The sequence below is a fragment of the Uranotaenia lowii genome, chromosome 1, assembly GCF_029784155.1.
Source record: "Uranotaenia lowii strain MFRU-FL chromosome 1, ASM2978415v1, whole genome shotgun sequence".
Classification (NCBI taxonomy): Eukaryota; Metazoa; Arthropoda; class Insecta; order Diptera; family Culicidae; genus Uranotaenia; species Uranotaenia lowii.
This window is the reverse complement of record NC_073691.1, coordinates 115752296-115770238: the sequence shown is the minus strand read 5'-3', so window position 1 is coordinate 115770238 and position 17943 is coordinate 115752296. Positions and strand designations below refer to the sequence as shown.

General features: G+C 36.7%; 1 protein-coding gene across 1 annotated transcript in view; it reads right to left on the bottom strand.

The window, feature by feature from the left end:
- Nucleotides 1–4136: 4136 nt before the first annotated feature.
- Nucleotides 4137–17943, bottom strand: part of LOC129739184 (synapsin) — a 32886-nt gene continuing 19079 nt past the window's right edge. The window contains exons 7-12 of the mRNA XM_055730610.1: nt 10592–10696; nt 10223–10443; nt 10018–10114; nt 9726–9893; nt 9384–9660; nt 4137–6451 (exon numbers count right to left, since the gene is read on the bottom strand). Of these exons, the coding sequence (XP_055586585.1) occupies nt 6285–6451; nt 9384–9660; nt 9726–9893; nt 10018–10114; nt 10223–10443; nt 10592–10696 (1035 nt within the window). The 3' untranslated portion in view covers nt 4137–6284. The remainder of the gene's footprint in view (nt 6452–9383; nt 9661–9725; nt 9894–10017; nt 10115–10222; nt 10444–10591; nt 10697–17943) is intronic.

Here is a 17943-nt window from a genome sequence, read left to right as displayed (position 1 = left end):
AGTTTTTGTTTTTCATTTTCGTTCAACAGCGAACCTAGTTCTTCACAAAAATCCAAACGAACTAGGGATACCGCAGCGCCACAGTCAAAAAACGCTTTTTTGGCACATTGTTCGAACAAAAAAATATGCTCCACGTTCGATCACTGAATTAGCATTACACATCATCACAGCATTTTTCTCACGCGTACAGTCTTTAATTAAATGCCCTCGGTCTTGGCACCTGAAGCAAACTTTTGGCTGCCCATCTTTACGTTGTTTGCTAGAGCCGTCATTGCTGTTGTGGTTCTCCTGTTGGTGTATGCCATCTGCGACCCCCACTCCGTCGACGCCTCAAATTCTTAATGTTTTGGTACACTCTTAACTTTTCTTCAAATTCTTCAGTTGATTTGGCACCATACAGCACGGTTTTATCGGGGCCATAATCAAGAATTCCATTTACAGTATGAGCAATAATTGCTTCTGGCTCAAGATCAGCCGTAGCAAAATATAATACTCGAAGATAGATTCTGAAGCTGATTTTTTGCGTGCACGCAACTTATCATGCACTACGGTACTGTTCTTCACACAATCGAACTCCCGTGTCGAAAACTCTTTCAGGGCATTCCAACAAGTGATGTGGCTCACGGTGTTCACTGAGGATTTAGCCAACCCTATTAACTTCTTTTTCGCGACAACGTACTTGCGCAACTCGGGAAGTCTGGTGGCTTCGGCCATTTCATCGAAATCACGGATCCACTTTTTCACTGAATAGCAATCTGAGCCCGAGAATACGTAGCTGATTCGATTTCTGACACGGTCAGCTTTGCGGTTTCACACGCGACGGTATAATTCGGAGAGCTTCCAATAGAATCTCGACCAAAACTGTTGGCGTATGATTCGTGGCGAGGCGTACTGTGCGTAGGGTATGCTCGTAGCTCATCAATCACACTGTGCAAGCGGCTATTTTCAGCACGTAGCTCATGCATCTCACTACAAATCTCGTTGAGTTGATGAGACACATTCGCGAGGGACACGTTCGAGAAATTCAGTTGATCGATAAGGCGGGCAAACTCAACTCCATTTGGAGTCCACATTGCTGCTGGTCTGCTGGGAGGTGGAGTACGGAGGTCAAACCCGGAGGGGTACATTCTACAAGCTTTTGTTCGAAGCTTGCCACACGGCACAAACGATTTGCAGTCTAATTTTGATCACTTCACTTGTGGCACACAATAAAATTCTATTGTGTTAAATCAAAACTCCACACAAGGCTTTTTTATGACTATCCGCGATGCCAGGTAAATGTTTGACGTTTTGTAGTTAGGAAAAAAGGCAAACAAAAGGGTGTTAATTTTCGAGGAATTTGAAACTCATTTTACTTCAGAGATATCTTAAAAAGTAAGTAGAATCAACTTTTAGGTCTTCTTCTAGTGTTTTAAATATTGAAAAAAAAGGATAGCTATTAAGCGATAAATTGAGTTTCAAAAACTGGTGTTTTCTTGCGTTTGAAAACACACATAAGTATTTTAAAAGTTTTTGAATGAAAAAGTGATATTTTCACAAAAACATTCATTCAAAAAAATTGTTGGGGATATTTGTAAGCTAAATTTACGAAAGTTCTGTTTTGGAAAGCATTCTAACAAGGAAAAAACCTGGTTGAAAAAACTGGAATTTTATCCTGTTTTCTGTTAACCAAAGTAACAAATTTGATGTTTTTTTCTGGAATCCATGGAGTGTTTGAGTTGTTTTTTGTACTGGAAGAAGATTTAAAATGATTTAGATTTTATAGATTTATAGATTTATTTAAGAGTGGTATTTCATTTATGAAAAATGCACTTCTGGAATGTGAGAGTTGTTTGCACATTTTTAGAAAATTTTTATAAAAAAATCGAATGTATTTCTGTCGGCGTGTCTTGCAAGTACCTTTGCGTGAAAAAATTTTGCCCAATAAATTATTAAAAAATAACATTAGGAGCTAATTCCCTTTTAATTATATGCCTGTTCCTAAAAGCTTCCCAAATTCTCTAAACTCTTGTATGGAGCACTTTGTAGCGCTACTGTTTGGTTAATATCTCGAGTGTAGCCACAGGTTTACACTTTGGTGTAAATAGGTCACTTCTTTATGCAGTTTAATTCCTTATTAAACTTTCATTAGGGACCAATCTTCTCTGGGTCATGCGGTTTGTGCATCCCGGTTGAGCCACCAAAATTGTAGATTCCGAGATCAAATGCACGAGAAACCCGCAGAACACCACACCGAATACCACTTTTCGGATAGAAAAGACTACTAAACGCAATTTACTGGGAAATCACTGTATTCAACCAAACGCAACTGTAGGACAGATCCCGATCACAAGCTAGAGAACACTGTCGGTCGAGTTCTTATTCAACGGAGGAATAATGATCAAATTATATTTTAGGGATGTTCAATCCAACATGTATGATATTTTGAAATCATTTTATCATGTTGGGCTTGTGATATAGCTCAGTTGGCAAGTCTGTTGTCTCCTGAGCAGATGTCCGCAAGTTCGAGCCCAAGAGTAAACATCGAACACAGTTGTATCGGATAAGTTTTTCAATAACGATCCGCCAACTGCAACGTTGATAAAGTAAAACGACTATAATCGAAAAAAAAAATAATTTTTATCATGTTCTGTAAAATTTTTTTTTTGTTCGATTATAGTCGTTTTAATATCTTTATGTCATTCGCGACTTATATCAACGATGAAGTTGGCGGACAAGTCATTGAAAAACTTATCCGGTACAACTGTGATCGATGTTTACTCTTGGGCTCGAACTCACGGACATCGGCTCAGAAAGCAACTGACTTGTTAACTGAGCTATATCACAAGCCCTTCTGTAAAGTTATTAAAATAACACAATAGAATAAGGTTGAGGTAAAAAATTTCCGTTTTTAGTCATTGCTCAAAGTTGAAAAATCCTTTCGAATTCATTGATTTAATCCAAAGCGATTTAACCGTTTAAATGCCGACCCAAACCGTAGTGTCTAAAAAGGTTTATAATAGATCTGAATGAAGCGAAAGTAGAAATGATATTACAGAATTAAAAAAAAATGTTTACACATCTTGGTAAAATCATGGCCTTCATTGGAAAATCCATTTATCCAAAAAAATAACAATTGAGGTATTCTTATTAGTTTTCCACACAATAAATCGAATTCCTCATACAAGCATACATCACTGATAGATCACTGAAAATTGAAAAACTTCAAGAGTACCTCCAGTTTAACTTTCGTGTTAGCATACTTTCGTGTTAGAATGGATGAAAAATATCAACGCGATTTGGAGATAATTTGATTGAAATTCAGCGCTGTTATGAAACAGTATTGTGCATTAAAAGGTTAATGGAAAATGAAGCCATAAATCTTGATGTTTATTCCGACACTCCAAAAATAGTGTCAAATAAAAAAAAATAAATTAAGCTGTAATATAATCCGAAATATTTGCTTTTTGGACGTTTCGACTTGTCTATAAGCTACGTTATTTCTAAAAGGTTGTCCTCTGGACCTATAACAAATCTTGCTATAAAATATTTGATTAAGTTTTCAAACTCAAAAATCGGTTGAGCGTTTTTTTTAAATATTTTTTTTCAATGCAATGAATATTATTTGAGCTGTTAGCTAAAGAGCCGCAGCCTGACATCCAAAGGCCTAGAGCTTTGGAAACGAAATTAATTGAATTTGTATTCAAAAAACTTTGTATAATTTAATAGTTAACTTATAATGTAAAATAATCTACACCAGAATACCCCGATAGGGGCAAATTAAAAGATAAACCTTTAGGCCACGAGACAAATAAACAAACAACAACAACATCTGCGTACTCCAAGCATTTCACCGGGAAATGTAGCAAAACATCATTTAAAAAGATGGAGAACAGTAGAGGACCTAGGTTACTGTCTTGAGGGACACCAGAGTAGTTGCTGAATTTGGTCAATTCAAAGGGCCCTAGTTTCACTGATACACTGCGACGGGTGAGATAAGACTCGAGCCATAATAAAGGGCGAACACGAAATTATTGCGACACGGAAAATGTCATGCTAATTTTCATAAATAGGTATACCTACCAAATTGCTGGCTGGTCATCGGCTGATGGGCTGGCTTTCGGAAGTTCGGCAAATCCAGACAAAGCGATACAATATTTTTTTTTAGATTGATACATTTATTGCATATGCTTGTATAAACAAAAAATTAAACAATTTATTATAAATCAAAAATTTACTTAAACTTAGGAGAATTGAAACATATTTCAATCCGCCAGATATGACATATAATGCAGAGCTTTCGCGTGCAACTTTTTTAATAATTATAAAAGACAAAACATTGTTAAGAAGCTGTTGCGTTACATGGTAGATAACTTTGTTTACTCTGCTAGTTCAATTTTTAACGCGATATTTTTGTAATTATTTTTGTGCGATTCAGACTCTTATAAATCATAAGAAGGCGAGATTTTATTTCACATATCATATTTACATTTTTACAAAGTTTACCGTTATGTTTATTCAAGTTCATTATGATGAAGCAGTTTGAAATGATACTGACATTGATTGACAGAAAGAAGAATATGAATAATGGCTAGTAATTTCATAAACTCATCAAACTTATTGATTTAAGTTTTCAACTATAATTTTGAAAATTTGAATTCGCCTTCGTCAGCATATCCCTACTGAGCAGCGAAAAATTTAGATTTTTTATTCTACGTATCAAATTCCCTGTTAAAGAAACCATTGTTAAACAAATAAAGATGTTTGTGCTCAAAAGAGATAGAAATTATACCAATTCTATATTCAAGTTTGAGGATTAACTGGTAACTTCTATTAATACTCGCTTAGCCAAATGGTTACGATAATTCTTAACTAGATATTACTATATAGTCACGACGTTTCACTTAGCACAATTCTGATATTTGTACGAAGCAAATCAAACTTGAAAACAGTGAAATCAACTGTAATATTGCAGTGCTGCTTCGAGATTTAACAACATGGGTATCATATGGTTTTTGGTTAATTTAAAACGCCAATATTTGTAAAGACATACATGCGATTTTATCAACTGATTCGTTTTGCTGATAGCTGTTTCATAAAATAATATGAACATTGAAAAGTAACATTAATTTTTTAACAAGATATATCTTAATGGTTTTTTTTTCATTTTCGTTTTAAATACTGTACAAGTTGGAAAAAACATTGTCTTATTATTTCAAATCATATTCGTTATTTTCTTGTGTGTTAGACATCTCAACAGTAACAGTGGGTTCGTACAACTTGTTTATTTTTTTCTCATCAATGTTTTTGGCTCTATCTGGTAAGGAAGTTAAGCTTCGTTCTTCCTCTTTCTGCCTGGATGAAATGTAATCTGATTCATAAACACTGCTATTGAAGCTACAAGAGCCATTCTGATTTTCATTTCTCGAGAATCGACCGAAGTCTTTGTTCGTTGGTGGACTAGAAACAGCACTCGTCCCAAAAATAAGCTCAGCATCCGAGAGAGAACCTTGACTTTGTTTGGTAAAGCCCTGCTTGAAGGCATCTCTTCCGTTCAACTGCTGATTATATTCCGGTCTTTCATTATTAACTCCCACAGACGAGTTAGACGATGTTGCACTTCTGGAATATTGTAACGAGGAAGAACCACCGTCACATTGATTAGTAGTATTTGATTTCGAGATAAAGCCAGAAGTGTGCGATTGATCCCTGATACCTTGCTGTATGTTGTAACGATCTTTCACGTTATCATCTTCCTTATCGCTAGTTTTATCAATATTGTCTAAGTAAGAGGAGTAATAGGAAGTAGATGTTATCGATTGATTTAGAGTATCCGATGAATCGCAATATGTTGGCATTCCGGATTTGGATTCACTTTTGGCTTCTCTTTGATCAGCTGTTTTGTTCTTGTCGAACGGGTTTATTCGTTCGTTTAGAGATGGATCATACGCGATTGTTTTCGTATTTTGAGTAGTACTCGAACCTGATCTGTTGTCGGGAAATGAAATGCTGGACATGGAGGAATTGGCGCTTACTTCATATTTTTGGTCTAAAGAAGAAACGACATCTATTCTACCGCTGAAGTTGTCAGTACTGTTTACACTGTCAATGCTGCGCTGTTTTTGGTTTGCCGTACCGTTGCATAGTGAGGAGGCCACTGATTCTGGTTGTGCCTTTGCACTCCCGCTGAATTCGTCCGTTGTTGCTGCAGTGCTGTCGCTTGAACTGTTATGTATGCTAGATGAGCTTTCCCTTGGATTCGTGACGCTTCCTCCCTTTTGTGGTTTCTTCTTTTTAGCTAAATCCTACATGTCCCCGAAAATTCCAGCAAATGTTTTTCTCAGGTTTTTCATGGTGTCTTCACTTTCGTCCACCGTTGAACCATGAGCACCTGAAGGTTGTGAAGTTTTGGTAGAATTTGATCGAGCTCCCGAAGTAGAAGACACTACGGAAACAGAGCTTGATTGCGATGCTGGAAGAAAAAAAGGCAGAAAAAATTGTGAGCATAAAGTTCGCTACTCAGCCTGACATAGTGGTTGATCTTAAGTCTTCTATGCCAATAGTTATGAGATTGGACTTTGTTCCTGTTAAACTGGTTATGCGCCGTTCGTTGTTCAAAAGTGTTGTGAAAGAAGAGCAAAGACGTATTATGTAGGAGTATTAAACCATTGGAGACCCCGAGCAACCAAAGACCCATATCTTCTTTAAACCTCATCTTTAACCCTCATTAGAGTGTCATTTTGACACTATTGCAAGTTTGAAGGCTTGTAACTTTTTTCAGAAGCTTCAAAATACAAAAATTTCTTCGGGGACCCCAAATGATTTCAAAAGTTTTTAATATTGTATCTTTAGTTTTTTTATGGACAAACCCTGGAAGCCTGGACAAAAAAACTTCCTTTTCCGATTAAGATTGTCAATTCGACACTCCAAAAGTAAAATCTATCTAAGTCGTTTAAATTATAATTAACTTCATATAAAACTTATATCAATAGAAACCTTGTAATGTCAGTAAAATATGTTTAAAACATTACATATAGCTAAAGCTACTAGTTTTCTCGTTATTCAGCATGAAAGAAAAAAAAACCGAAAAAACATGCCTCAGGAAAACTGCTGTAGTTCATATACGACACGTCCAAAAAAATATTTTCTTTATGCATATGAAAGCTGAAGTTAATACCTACATCATCAGAAATATTTTTTGAATTTTTTTTTAATGAAATGGTCACAAAAAGTTTAAAAAAGTGGTCTGAAAAACCTACTTTTCATTCGATTGCTAGTAAATAGTGTTTGAGCGATGGTAGAGTTTTTAAAAAAATATCACTACAAAATTTATTGGAATTCTAACATTTTGCTGTCTTTAGATTTTCGATGCAACAAAAATTGAATTTACTGGAATTTTTCAAAGTTCACTACTTTGGGCGATTTTTTTACAAATTGAAATTTCATCTGTTTTTGTGGTCATTGTCTATGTATAGGTCTGTGAGCAGATTTTAATGCGCGCATATTATTTGCACGGGGGTCTAAATAGGTGCAATCTGCGCAGTTTGTTAAAGACGGCAACGGTGCGTATGAAAGTTGATTTTTTGGTAGAAATAATTTGAAGTAACTGAACTCTGATGTTGGTCCTTTTTTCATATAGTCCCTTTTCAACTTTTAGCATATGATAGTTTATATAAACTATCATCACATTGGTGTTAGTGAGTGCGGAATTGTTATCTGTCAAATCAGATTCTCTCAATAGACTAAAAATTCATGCAATTGACAATATCTTCACGTTAAATTACCGGATTCTGTTTCGGAACTCCCGGTGTTGTGACGCCCACTGCCGGTTCGTTCCCAGTGGGGCTTATTCAGACACGGCAGCATGCTACAACACCGGGAATTGGAGTTGCTGCTCGACATAGGAACATTAAAATTCGTTTGTTTTTGAGGTAGGTAGAATTTTGTGTTTTGTTCTTATTATTGCCTAATTTAACAACAAATTAACTGCACCTTCTAATTATTAATTTTGTTTCTATTCTAGCGCTTGAAGTGAATCTCCCACAAATAAGAGCAGTTTTCGTGCAGCAGCAACATTATGTTGCGTATGAACGGCGCCCCCGGAATGATAAGGTTATTTCCAAGGTCCTGGTCCGCCGGATAAATCGTTCACCAGGCTGGCTTTCGGGCATTCCGCAGCGCTGGAGCTACGATAGCAAAATTTGGCTGAATAGTTTCGCTTTTCACCGTTGTGTAAGTACCTAATAAAATATCAATGAAGATGAGATGAAAAATTGAATTTATAGAATTATGAAAATCCGAAAATCCCCAAAATATTTTCATCTATGTGTGATTGAGGGTAGAAAAGGCTTTGAGGTTATCGTCTTTTAGCAGTTTGACGATACCATCCAATAGTTTTTTCAAATGGTAAAGTTATATGAGATACCATAAAAAAAACAGTAATCTTAGTAAAAACGGCTCGTACAACAATCATTCCTATATCTGTAACAGTTTGTTTAACGGTTTGATAAATCGTTTAAAATATGCCTACACATGTTCATTCAAGAAACAGTTCAATGCGCTGAAAACGTTATTCATAAGCGTTTTATAAACTATACCCTAACTGTTCCTAGAAAAGTGTCTCCATATAGAGGTTTTAATAGTTTTAAACAGTAACATAACATAACGCCATATTCAACAGACCGTCGTTTTGGGATTCAAGATAAGTGCAATGTTTTTTATGGTTTCAGATATCATTTTGTAAACGTTTTTTTACACTGTCTCTAATCGTTTTATAACTACTACAGGAACTGTTATGTAACAATATTTTCGTATTCTGGCGGTTAGTCGAAAATGGATCTCAATTCCGTTTAACAGTAAGATAGTGCTGCCATCTACGACTTAAAAAGAAATTTTTTGGTTTGACTGATAAGAAAAATCAAAATTTTTGAATAAGAAGCCTATTTTTTTTATTCAAATACAGCCTAGAATCCATGCTTCATCATGTCACGTCATGTTCATGAAGTAAATAAGCAGTTTGATAAAGAATCATAGCTCAAGAGTTGAATTCCTTGGTGCTAAAGAAAAATCTCTTTAAAAACCCTTTAAACCCTTTAAAAAGATGTAAAAGCATTATTATTAACATCTCCGCAGACAATTTCAAGAAATAATATTATTTTTTTTTAGAAAAACATAAGTGGTACTATTTTTATTTCGCACTTTTTTTTTATATATATTTGTGGTCCTCAATGCAAATTGCTTCATCCAATAAAAGTAAACTTATGCTTGATTTATCCGTTGAAAAATTTAAAACAAATTGTTGAAGAATTAACGTTTTTGACGATTTTCAATCATTCATATTTTAGCAAGCAAAACACAAAGTGGTACTATTCTTGTTTCGCTCAGTGTACAGAGATTTCACATACCTTGTGAATCACGGCGTAAATTGCTAAAGGATGGATTTTTGTCCATCTGTTGTTGCTGTTCTTGTGGTTCACTGATAATGCTACTGACACTGCCATGTCTTCCAATCGACCCCACACCGGGTGTTGCACGTTCCGGAATCGGAGGTGGTGCTCCGCCTACCGGTGCCGGACGTGTTCCCATTGAAAGCACGGGGGCTTCTTCCGTGGGGCTACCGCCTCGTGAAGAAATAGAAGTACGTGAAGTTGTTTTCGTCAAAACCCCGGGGCGGCATACATTCTGGAAGATGGAAATGGATGTTTTATTGCGGCTCGTTGTACTGCACGTGAAGACCATGCTTTTACCTGCATACGAGTAACGACAAGCTCAGCAATTTGACGACGATCCTCTTCCTGAGTATCGCCTAGTAACGGGAAAGTACAATCTGATGCACCAACAATATACTCTTTACCTTCTTTAGAGACGATCACGGATATACCACAAATTTCCATTCCACCAAACAGCTCTGAAACCTAAAAAATAACAAATTCTTGTTGTTTGAGTTGAAAAACTAAATGGAATTCCAATGCTGAAATCTGAATCCCTAATCAAAGTCTAGACTCTGAATAAGATTCTATTGTATTGTATTGATTTCACCTCATCAATCCAGTTCTTATGCTTCTCAGTGATTGGAACCTGTTCCAGCATCGCTGATCCTTGATTAGTTTTCCAATTACCGGATATCGATTTTCTCCTAAAATGATTTTGAAAAGAGGAACCAATGAATTGTGTTGATGTCCAAGATAATTCAAAAAAGGACGTTCGTATTTTGATTAACACGTCATTTGGAGAAGGCGCTTACATAAAGACTTTATAATTTGTCCCGATTTTTTGGATACGAAGATCGTATTTGGCTTCAATGTAAGGCTCCAGGCTGCAGTACGAAGTACTGTCCGAGAGCCCTGTACCGCACAGCAAACCGGCAGCGTCCTGCAGAGCGCCAACATTGTCAAGTCTGGCTGATGCCTTCCCACCGTGACAATGACCTGCCTTCAAAACGCACGGGAACCGTTGCCAAGCGAGCTGGAATCGAAACGAAACTTCAAAATTGGTTCTGATTTTTTTTAAAGTAAGATTGATCATTATAACCGATATATAGGGAGGAAAATGTTGAAGAACGAAAGTAAGTAAATAAACGTCTTAAATAGAAGTTTTGAAAAGGAATACTCACCATGTCTCGTGGATTCGGGAAGAAAGTTTGCTCAATGAGAGGGAATGCTTCTTTACCTAGACGACGTTGAAGTTGCAGAAGGTGTGCAAATACCCATGGTTTATCCTATTGAAATGGAAAAAAGGGATGTTTTATCTCAAGTTTTCCTAGAATTTAAGTATAAAAAAGGTGAAGTTTTTTTCTGTATCTGGATTTTTTTTATATACAGTGCTCCTAAAGCTTGGTTCATTTAGAAATGGGGCAGTTACGAATGCGTATATCTTAAAAACCATTCGTTTGATCAAAATATTTTCTATGAAGGAAAGGAAGGAAATCTCTTGATAATTCATGAAAAAAATGAACCAATATTATTTATCGTTTTTTGTAAAACATATTTCTACTTTATCTTTGGTATTTCCTATCGACCGGCGCAAACTTTTTTCAGTCATGATATTGACCAGTTTTTTGAACTTATACTTCGTCTAATCTGTATTTTAGGTGGATGCATTCTGCTTCTTCAATTTCTGGTACTTTTCGTTCCAATACTTCTCTTTTAAAAGAAACAAAGGGCAATATATACAGCTGTTTCGAAATTAACAAAATTAGGCTATTTTTGAGCCACTTAAAAGCACTTTTAATGGAATGGCTGCTGGCAAAATTTGACAAACAATAACGAAATAAAACCATAGTGAGATTGAACTTAAAGTGATAGATCGTAGATTTCGAAGGGTACATACAAAATTACTCTTTCTAGGCTTTTAAAAACAGCGGAAACCAAATTTTTGTTTTGAAAATTGTTATTTTTTCTACAGGAACAGAATCTTGACAATTCATTATATTTTTTACAAAACAACCAGCAAATACATACTTTAATAAGCTAAGTACCTTGCCACGGACAGACATGTTATAGGTCTATCTTCTGCTGGTGTTCATTGATTTCGAAAAAGCATTCGACCGACTTAACCATGAAAACATCTGGGCAGCTCTAAGGCGACGAGGAGTCCCAGAGGAGCTAGTCCATCTCATCGAAGCACAGTACGAGGCATTGGCATTTTCGTGCAAGGTCTTGCATGTCCAGCGAAAGAGATGATTGTCATTTGAACTACTAAGGCCACCAGACAAAAGCCAAAACTTTATAACACTTGGACAATTGTTCGGTTGCTTTAGAATTTCAAATTAGTACTCACTTGAATTGGAATGTTCTAGTATTGTGAATATGCAGGTCCGCTCAAAATTCCTTGAAAAAAAAAATTTCACCGACTTATACAAAAACAAATATACAATTTACAAATATGAATATACAATAAGTTGTCACTTGCTTCTCTTGCCTTTTTTATTCAGCGTACCGATTCTGACGATACAACGACATATTTTCCACTCACGTAGTAAGACTCATCAATCGAGTTAAAGCCCTTCCTTTCATGTTTTTTTTTATCTTTCCTTAAAAATTTGTTTTTTTACAGTTAGAAATCATCAAGAAAAAAATTTAAAAAAAATACGATTTTTCACTTTTTCCATACATTAATTGTTGCAAATTTGTTACTTTATGAAAAGAAGGGTTGCCTTCGTTAGGAAGACACTTTTCTCCTAGTCTCAGATTGAATAATTCTAATCTTAAGTACGACAAGAATGAGTTTGTTCGTATTCCGGTCGGTTTCGAAAACGATCCAGTGGCTTTCCAAAGCACGATGGGCAATGTTCTACACGTGAACGCTATCTTAGGTAGATCAAATCACGACGACTATCAAAAATCATCGATGCTGCATCTGGATTAAAGAAATAATATTTTAATATGAAGGTATCAATGTTGGAAGATTGCCTGAAGTTCTTAAGGCTCAACTTATAAAAAATATGCAAATGTGCGTTAAAATACTATGATCGATTCGATACTATGAACGTTGAATTGCTGGAAAAGCATTTCCTAATGTTTTTTTTTTTTTGTATTTTTATATTGGCTTTGAATTGAAGACATACATTGAGTGGTGGAATGTTATCAGACATTTTTTGCTTTCTGTAACCCTAATTTTGAAGAAATAATTTGAAATTGTACATATACCTCCGAATGTGTAGGAGCTAATCCAAGAAATCAGTGCAGATTTGGAGTTATTTTAGAATTTCATGGGTTACATGAGAAAATTTTAAATTTTAGGTTTGTATGGAAAAAAATAATGTTTTATTCTGAAAAACGAATATGATTCAATTAATCATGTTTGAGCCGATTTATAATGTTTCTACTTTCTAAACTTTGTCCAAGATCGTAGCCAGATAACCAAGTTATAACCTGACGAATGTTGAACCTGTTGGATGTTGAACCTCATTCATATTCACAAAATGATTTCGGGATAGACTATTATAAAATAAATTCAGGAACTACTCTCTGGAGCCACTGAAAACAGAAATACCTTCATTCAATTAACATTCAACGAAATTATAAGCATTTTAATTGGAGTTCATTGGTCGAATCTTATGTTTGTCGTTGAATGTTCCATTCATCAGCATACTTTGATTAAATTGGGGCTTATTCTTATTTCCAATAGTGTTATGTTGACACTCAAAGAGTGAGTTAGGGGCAATCTGATTCAAAATTTAGGCAAACATTGTGGAAGTTTGCTAAAAACTACAAACGAAAATGTATTGAAAAAGAAGTTCTTTAACCCCTAATGTTACGCAATTTATGAAAAACAAATTTGAAAATTTTTCCTCAACGATATACAATTCAAAGATTCACAAATCAGGTGATGTTAAGTGCGTAGGTAATTACCGACCTATATCAATCTTGAACTCAATTTCTAAGATTTTTGAAGTCCTAATGCATGAACGAAGATACGCCGCTGCAAAACCTTTTATATCCGAGGCTCAACATGGTTTTATGAAGCGATGATCAACCGTGACCTATCTGATGTGCTATGTAAGCTCTTTGAGTAACAGCATGGAGAAAGGTTTTCAAGTGAACTCTGTTTATATAGATTTCGCAAAAGCATTTGACCGTGTCCCGCACAAAATACTTGTAGCTAAGCTGGATCAGCTAGGTTTCCCTGAATGGGCACTTGAATGGATTGAGTCATATCTCACGGACTGGCGTGGCTTCACGAAAATTAAAAACTCGCGCTCGAGAACGTTTGCTATCCCATCTGGAGTTCCTCAGGGAAGTCACTTTGGACCGCTTCTTTTCATAATCTTTGTAAACGACCTGTGCGCAACTCTCCAATACGACACTCTTATGTATGCCGACGATCTGAAGATTTTAAGAAAGATTTACAGCACTGTAGGCTGTCTCACCCTGCAAGCTGACAACCCTACATTAGAGAGCTGGTGTCAGATGAATGGAATGCAGGCAAATGCGAAAAAGTGCAACATCATTAATTTTACCCGATCAAGAAATGTGATAAAATTTGACTACCAGCTATCCGACCTCTGTTTGTAAAATGCCAAATTGATTATTGATCTAGGGGTTAAAATCGATAACAGGCTCACCTTTGCCTACCAAATCGCACTAACCAGCAAAGGATGATGATGATGGCCCTCCACTTTCCCCCTCACATGGGATCTTGGGCTGGATTATCTTGTAAGATATTTTGTATAGTCTCCTCATGTTTGGTCGATTTTTTTTAGTTGCTGTTTTTTTTTTGTGAATGTACGTCCGTTTTTTATCTGCTTTCTATTTTGGTGCTCTTAATGATCAACTTTTGAACAGGGACTATCTGAGAAAAGGGATATTTCAGGGTATTAAACCCTTCCCACACACCCATGAGTGCATTTCAGGGTTTTACCGCGCCCCAGATCGCGTTGCTTTTGATATTTGTCATGTGCGGCTCAGAGACGTTTGTTCAGTTGACTTCATCATCATCAAATAATTTTTTTTTCCGACCGGGATGATTTTTGAGGTTATGTAATGGCTTTTCGGTCTTATCGATAAAGTATTAAAACACTTTTATTTGTGCTTCATCCAACGTTTCAAATACTATGTATTCTTTTTCAAGGAACTAAAATTGAATAGGAAAGCATAAAACATATTTCTAATGATTAACAATTTATCATTAATCACTTACTCGGACATAAGTGTTATCGTCCAAAACAGATCTGCTCCTATAGCGTTCATCGATCGTCGATATTCTGGCTACAAATTTGAATTCAAATCTTTATTCCAGTTTTAAAAGTGAGGAGGAAACTGTGCGACTTACGTGCCCAATATGTGATGGTATTGGCCTGGGCTGCGGCGCCTATTCCGTCGTTAGAAAACCGTCCGTGGCAAAACTTGGTTCACTCCACTCACTGTTTGTTGTTGTTTGGGTTTGCATTGCGTTTCTATTGTAGCCAGAAATCGGCGCCGATGAGTGCTTGTGAGTTGTTTTCGATAGTGTGTGGAACACTCCGCCGTATGAAATTGCTCGTCCATCGGTGTCGCTCTGGATGTTGACAGTACTCGGAGTGCTTTGAATATAGCACATCTCGAGTACCTCTAGGTGCTTGCGGTGTTTGTTCGAGCTGTCGAGAACGGTGGCCTTATCAAAATCGAACATGTGTCCCTGGTCGAAACAGTGGTCTACGACGGCTGATTGTCGCAGTTCTTTTATGCTCGGGTCTGATGCTGTGGACCCCGTGGCTATGATGCGTTTTAGTTTGTTCACATCGCATTTATGTTTGGACATTCTAGTACGTAACTTGTAACTAGTTTGTCCTACATATCGTTTATTGCACTCTTCATTACGTTCGGGTGCGCCCGCACATGGTATATTGTAAACCACATTGGAGCGATCGATCGGTAGCATCGGATCTTTCACCACTGGCAGTAGGCTGCGTATTGTGTGCTGTTGTGTGGTGCCGATGCGTACATGCGGGTAATCCGTCCTAAGCGCACGGACTACATTTGCAGTTAGGCCGTCGATATGCAATATGGATCGGTAGTGTTGTGTGGGTGTTTCTTGTGTGCTTTGGAGGGGGATGTCGGTTTCGTTTGCTTTACGGATTAATCTATTGATCAGGGACGTTGGATAATCATTTTTCCTAAGGTTCTCGTGAATCAACTTGATTGCATCGTCGGGGGGAACGTTTGTTGAGAAGGTTTTCACTCGTTTAATAAAATTTAATGCCGTGTTGATTTTGAGGCGTGTGTTGTGGGCTGATCGGAAATTCAGAAAACGTCCCGACGCTATCGATTTCTGATACCACTCGGTTTTTATAGATTGGTCGGATTGTCTAATCAGTACCAAGTCCAAATACGGAAGGCGACGATTCGATTCGATTTCAACCGTAAATTGGATTTTTGGGTGGTACTGATTAAACTTTTCTCTTACCTTCTCAACTTGTTCGTGTGGCAGCGCTAGTAGTAGATCGTCGACGTATTTCCTTAGGATCGGTATCTGGAAATCAAGTGTCCGTGTCACGCTGTCCAGCAGTGATTCCATGACGAAATCGGCTATCGGGCTGGACACAGGATTGCCCATCGCCGTGCCGTATGTCTGTTGATAGTATTTATTTTTGAACCTAAAATAGCTGCAACTCATGCAAAAGTTGATGATTTCGAGAAACATGTCTAAGTTGATGTTGGTGTTCTTCTTGATTGCATCCCAGTTGTTGATAATGTTGCTTAGAACGAGGTCCCTGGGAATGCACGTGAACAAAGAGACGACGTCGAACGAAACAAGAACGTGATCTGGAGGTAATACAACTTCATTGATAAATTCGCAGAACTCGAATGAATCTTTGACGTTGTATCTGCTGTTGATCGACGCTTGCAATATTCGGCCCACATATTTAGACAGCTCGTATGATGGCGATCTCATCTGGTAATAAATTACTCACATTTATCACGTACTATAAACTATAATTAACTTTTATATACGCCAAACACTTAATCTTAAAACGATTGAAATTCTCTTCTCTTTTGATTTCCGTTGGTAGATTATTAAATCGTTTTATGCCTCGATAAAACAATGAATTTTGCGAAGATGCCAATAAAAATGATGCAGATCGTATTTCACAAACGTGTTCCAAAAAACGTGTTCCATAGTGATGCAGGTCCGTTCCTCTTACTATCCGTTCTTGAAGATATTCTGGTGCTATTCCTTTCACGATTTTATAAATTAAAATCAAGGTGAGGTATGTTACTCGCTGTCTTATTGATAGCCATTGTAGAGCACTTAGCATGTTTTGAACAGGCATCCTTCGATGGCATCTGAGGATCAACCTCATGATTTTGTTCTGGAGCCTTTGTAGCCGAGCCATTGCTGATCATTTGCAAAACATTTATAGACGGACAGAAGTCGAAATGGGGGGATATGATTGCTTTATACAAATAAATTAGACTCCACTGTGAGTAATCTTTACGATACATTAAACCAAATTTTTTGACAATTTTTTTCACTGAATTGTTAATGTGATCTTTAAAGTTTAATCTTTCATCTATTGTTACACCGAGATATCGAGACGTTCACCATCGATACAAACGTTTACTGAATCACAGTTCATTTGCTTGTTAGAGACGACCAAACATTTAGTTTTAGAGACATTTAGTTTTAACATTTTGAAATTCAGCCATTTGTCAAATTTACGAGATCACAGTTCAATTGAACAGCAGCACCAACATCGTCACAAGCAATAAATATCAAATAAATTAATATCACAGTGTTTTAGAATTTTCTTCATGTCGTTTATATATAAAATAAAAAGCAGTGATCCAAGAACGCTTCCTTGGGGTACTCCAAGCGTGGTTTCTTTGTTATTGGATATCACAGAGGAGTATTTGGTTCTTTGAAATCGGTCATCTAACATTTTTTGTGAGCAAGGTAAATTCTACAGTTGTATAGGCTTTTTCCCCTGTACTAATTCATGTTTTTCTTTGTGTTTTATGTGACACCTGAACGAAAATTTTTACGAAATCGACTCACCTGGACTTACTTTCCTCGAATCTATTGGAGTACAACCGGAAAAGCTGCAAATCCATTCCCAAATAACATCATAAAAATCTTCGCACTGCTTAAATTTTTGCATTCGGAATGGCTGCCGCAGGTATTTGTTTTGAATGCAAACTAGACTTGGCTAAAGAAGAAGATATTGTGTGCAAGGGATTTTGCCGCTCAACTTTCCATCTCAAATGTGCTAATCTGAACACCACCACCCGTGATCTGGTTGTTAACAGCCACCAACTGTTTTGGATGTGTTCTCAGTGCACTAAAATGATGGCAAATGCAACTTTCCGACAAGGAATTGCATCAACAAATGCTGTTCTCCAGACTGTGTGTGAGGAGCAAAACAAAACTTTGCTTGGTTTGCAAAAGGCGATTGATCAAAACACGGCTAGGATCAATGATATTCTGGCTCGCCATCCATACAATCAGATTGAAAAAAAAGAACACACTCCACTCAATGCCACT